The 4,264-nt window shown below is 70.3% G+C and overlaps 1 protein-coding gene across 1 annotated transcript; it reads right to left on the reverse strand.

Annotated features, from left to right (window-relative positions):
• Positions 1-3,023: 3,023 nt before the first annotated feature.
• On the reverse strand, positions 3,024-3,980 carry LOC118356493 (formin-like protein 20). The gene has a single exon (XM_035725431.1). It carries the CDS (start codon positions 3,978-3,980, stop codon positions 3,024-3,026), a length of 957 nt encoding a protein of 318 aa, XP_035581324.1.
• Positions 3,981-4,264: the final 284 nt, after the last annotated feature.

A 4,264-nucleotide genomic window follows, 5' to 3' on the forward strand; every position in this document is an offset into this window, starting at 1 on the left:
GCTCTGGCGGCCCGCCATGTCTGGTGGGGACCGGAGGCGGAAGGAGCACGCAGCGGGCTGGGGGCGTTGGGCCTCTGGCCCGTGGGCGTTTGGCCGCCTGCCCCTTCGCCTAGGAGCAGGGGCAGCAGCATCGGCTTGTGTGGAATCGGGGCCCTGGAAGCCCCGCCAAAGGCGGGCTCGGGCAGGGGCATTTGGAGGCCCCTGCCATTGGCGGTGGGCGTGGCGGCGGGACCCCGATGTCCCTGTGTCCGGTTAGGGGACCAGGGGTGCCGCTTGGCCACCAGGTGTCAAGGGTTTTTGAGGTGGTCTCTGGTGTTGCGGGCGGCGGGGGCGGGGGCGGGGGCGGGGGGGGGCGGGTCCTACGTTGCTACGCGCGGAGCGGAGTCCGGAAGGGCCAGGCCCATCCTGGGACTAGCCAGAGTGAAGCAGCAGCCGGGAGCCTCCGCCGCCGCACACCCTTCCCCCCCCCCCCCCCCCCCGCCCCGCCACCCTCCGCCGCCCTCCTAGCACCCTCCCCCCTCACCGCCCCTCCCAACCGGGCCCGGGCCCTGAGACGCGGTTGCCTGACCCAGGCAGGGCAGCTGCAGTGCCATCTCGCGGGCCTTCTCCCCCCTCTGGCCGAGGGGCACACCGGCAGCGCTCCCCAGCTGGATTCTAGGCGGAGCCCCTCGGTCCGCCAAGGCCTCGGGCTCGGCCCACTTCGCTTCCTAGGCCACTCTCTCCAACATCCCACCAGAGTCTTCAGGGCAATGACAAGGCATGGCCCCTGGCTGTGCATCCCCAGGGCACAGCTGCTTCGGAGCTGGTCATCAACGGACCAGCGTGGAGGGTCGGCCGAAAGGGCCCGGCACCGTTGGGTGGCAGCCCCTGGGCAGCGGGCCCAGCCCCCTTTGGCCCGCTGCACCGACAGTCAGGCGCCCGTCTGCCCGTGCCCCGAAGGAGGCTCACGCTCTGGATCAGCCGGACCAACCTTAGTGGAGAGCCCGGCGGTCCCAGTAGCCGCTCGCACATGTGGAAGAAGGGCCAGGCTGGGGCGAGCCTTCCCCGCTCCGGGCGTCCACGCGCGTTCCGCCGCGCACGTTCCCCGCGCCTCGCCCCCCGGCACCCCCAATACCCCAGCCAGTGCTGAAGGCGGCCGGTTGCCCCTTCTCCTCACACCACGTCAGCGTCGGGAAAGCCCTGTGGGCTCCGTTGTGGGGGTGGGGGCGTCCGCCGCTGGTCGCTCACCTCCTTCGTGGCCAACGCCACGCCCCGCCCGCGGCCCCCGAGGTAGTGACCTGCTGAATCTCCTCCTCCCCCACCCGTTGCCCGAGAGCTCCGGCGCCAACGGCCGCACCCGCGGAGCTTGGGTTCCCCCAACCGTCGACCGCCCTGCTTGACCTCTCCGGTGCCTACCCAGAGGGATGCAGCCGGCTCACCCTGGGCCCGCGCGGTCTTGGAGCAGGGCTTCGCTGGCCTACTCTTGACTCCAGGTGGGGGAAGGTGGGTGTCGATGCGGTGACTCCGGAGGATGGGGTCCTTGAGGTTTCGATCGCACCCTGGGGAGGGTATCCGTGGCCCGCTGTCACCATTCCCGACCTGGGCGCCGTGGGGGGTACCGGGGGGGGAGGGGTCGTTCCCACGCTGTGTTTGGGAGAGCCGACCGCGAACCCAGTGCCGCCCCAGCTGAGCTAGGGCCACCTGCGTCACCTCCCTTGGGCGCCACCTCGACCGTCCGGGCGGTTGACTGTCATTGGAGCCAGGCCCTTCCTTCCCGAGGCGGCGCATCCCCCCTTGGGGGTCCTTCCGTGGCTCCTGCCTGCGCCTCAAGGCTGCTCACGCCTTTGCTCTGTGGCGGGAGGGAATCCTTAGAGTGGGTGGCAGGCCTCGGGGGAACGGAGACGGGGGGTTTCAGCCGGGCGGGGGCGGGCTTGGCGTGGGTGCGGTTGGGAAACTGTCCGCCAGCCTGCTTGGAAGGCCCGGCAGGTGACAGTGTCCGGGATGACCCTTTGGACTTGAGGCCGGCCCGGGCCTAGCGCGTGTCAGGGGAGAGGAGCGTGGGGGCGCAGGCGACCCCCAGAGGGGCGGTGGACGCTCTGGCTCCCATCTGGCGACCGCCTGCCGCTCTGGCTCCCTTCGTGTCGGCCCGGGAGGTGGGCGGGCGGGGGTGCGTGCGTGCGTGCCTGGACCGGTGCCACGGGCCCACTACCGACTTGGCCCGTGCCGGCCTATCTGGGGTGGACCTGTCTCTTTACGGGGTCCCTTCGCTCCAAGCTGAAAGAACAGAGCCCCTCTGGTGCATCTTCCTTCTCCCCCCCCCCCCCCCCCCCCCGCCAGCCCATCCCTGGCCCCGGCCCGGCCCCAACCCTAGCCCTTGGGGCGTGAGCCTCCCAGGTGAGCAGGGTTTGTGTCCAACAGGGTGTCCCTCAGCCAGGGTTCGCAGAACTGAAGCGTGGGGAAGGGACCGGAAGGACCCCCTGGAGGTGGAGGGCGGGCAAGCGGTGGTGGTTTGCGAGTGGGGTGTTGTGTTGCTTGCCACGGGAGGGACGAATATCTGCTCCCTGCCCTGCGAGGAGTGAGGTGGTGGGCCTCTGGGGTCAGAGGCGTGGGGCGAAGCAGGGCAGGAAGCAAAGGTGTTCCCCGAGGGTTGAAGTTGGACGTGTCTCGTGCCATTCTAGAGCAGGGAGAGGGCCCCGTGTGCTTGAAAAGAGCGCCGTTATGCCCCTGGGCGCAGGGACTGGGCTAGAATGGGGCACCTGTCGTTCACCTCTACGGGCGCTTGCTGTGGGGCGTGCGGGCCACCTCCTGAGGTTTGGAAAAGGGTGACGTCCGAAGTGCGATCCACCGTTCTTTCCTGGGGGACGGTGTCTGGGTGAGCTTGTGCGTGCACGCGTCCGTTCACAGGAAGTAGCGTGAGCGCGCGTTTCTGGGAGTACCCTGTGTGTCTTCGAGCGTGTGCGGAGCGTGTGTGTGTGTGTGTGTGTGTGTGTGTGTTGTCGGGGTGTGTGCGCGCGTGTGTGTGGTTTTTTTTTTTTCCTCTTCTCCTATGCCCCAGGCACGGTAGACGGGTTGTCAGGGCGCAGTTGAAAGGGACCGTGAGGAGTCCACCCTAGGATCCGGGCCGATCGAGGGGAGAGAAGAGCAGCAGTGGATGCGATGGCCCGGTCCCGCTCCGCTGGGAAAGGGCCGGGTCCGGGAGAGCAGGGGCACACGTGGGGCTGGCCCGTCCCTGGCCTGCCCCGTCCCTGGCCTGCCCCGTCCCGTGGGAGCTGTCCCGAGACGCAGCCTGGGCCAGGCACGGGGCCGTGTCGGCGGCCCTGCTTTGGCGGCCGCCTGCCCTCCGCACTGACCCGTGCGGGCCAGGGTCCACGTCGGAATGCCGTTTGGGGGGGGAGGGGCGGGGCGGCGGCGAGGAGAGGCCACGGGCGAAGGGCCCGGTGCTCGGGGCCCCTCTGTCCTCGGGCCGTGGGAGGTGGACCCCTCTGCCGACCTCCCGGCCCGTGCCCGGGGGCCGCCGCCGCCGCCGCCCTTTGTGTGTGGCCCGCTGGAGGCCTCAGGGTCACGCTGGCCTCTGGGGGGAGTCCTGACGGAGGATCGGGCACCGACTGGCTAGGGGTGGGTGTTGGGGCTCTGGGCCCACGAGCTGACCAGTGTGTCTCCTGAGGCGTCCTGCAGAGCCGCGGGGGCAAAGATGGAGGCCCGGAGCGGATTATGGCCACTGCCGGCAGCCTGGGTGAACGTCGCTGGGCCTCGCTGAGCCTCGCCCTTGCTTTTGGGCAGGCTCCGTGGAGCGACAGGGGACGAGGCTCCGCGGAGGCACGCAAGCCCAGAAGCGGGAGCGTGCTCCCCCAGGAGAGCAGAGCGGCGGGGGGCGGACGGGGACGTGGGAGCCGCCATGTTGGAGCCCGGTGGCCAGGGCTTGGCCTTTTTTCTTTGGCGAAGGGCGGAGGGAGAGGCCGTGGGGGAAGGGCCCTCTGGTGTCCGTGGAGCAATACTGCCATCATGCGGAACTCGATGGGGGATCCCGGGAGCCCCGCTCTGCGGCTACCCCGGGTGGAGTGATGGTGGGAGTCGCAGGCGGGACGGAATCGGGGCCCTCCCTCCTACCCTCCAACTGTCGGGAGGTGCAGAGCTCCCCCCGGGCAACCTGGGAGGCTCCAGGGAGGGCTAGCGGGACCAGAGCGCGACGTCCCGGTGCCCTGCGCGTCCAGCTCGGGAAGCCAAGGCTCGGGGCTCTGGCGGCCGCCATGTCTGGTGGGGACCGGAGGCGGAAGGAGCACGCAGC

Source organism: Zalophus californianus, chromosome X (assembly GCF_009762305.2).
Source record: "Zalophus californianus isolate mZalCal1 chromosome X, mZalCal1.pri.v2, whole genome shotgun sequence".
NCBI lineage: Eukaryota > Metazoa > Chordata > Mammalia > Carnivora > Otariidae > Zalophus > Zalophus californianus.

Excerpts from the sequence above, each read along its gene's own strand:
- LOC118356493 (XM_035725431.1), bottom strand. The coding sequence starts at position 3,980 with ATGGCAGTATTGCTCCACGGACACCAGAGGGCCCTTCCCCCACGGCCT.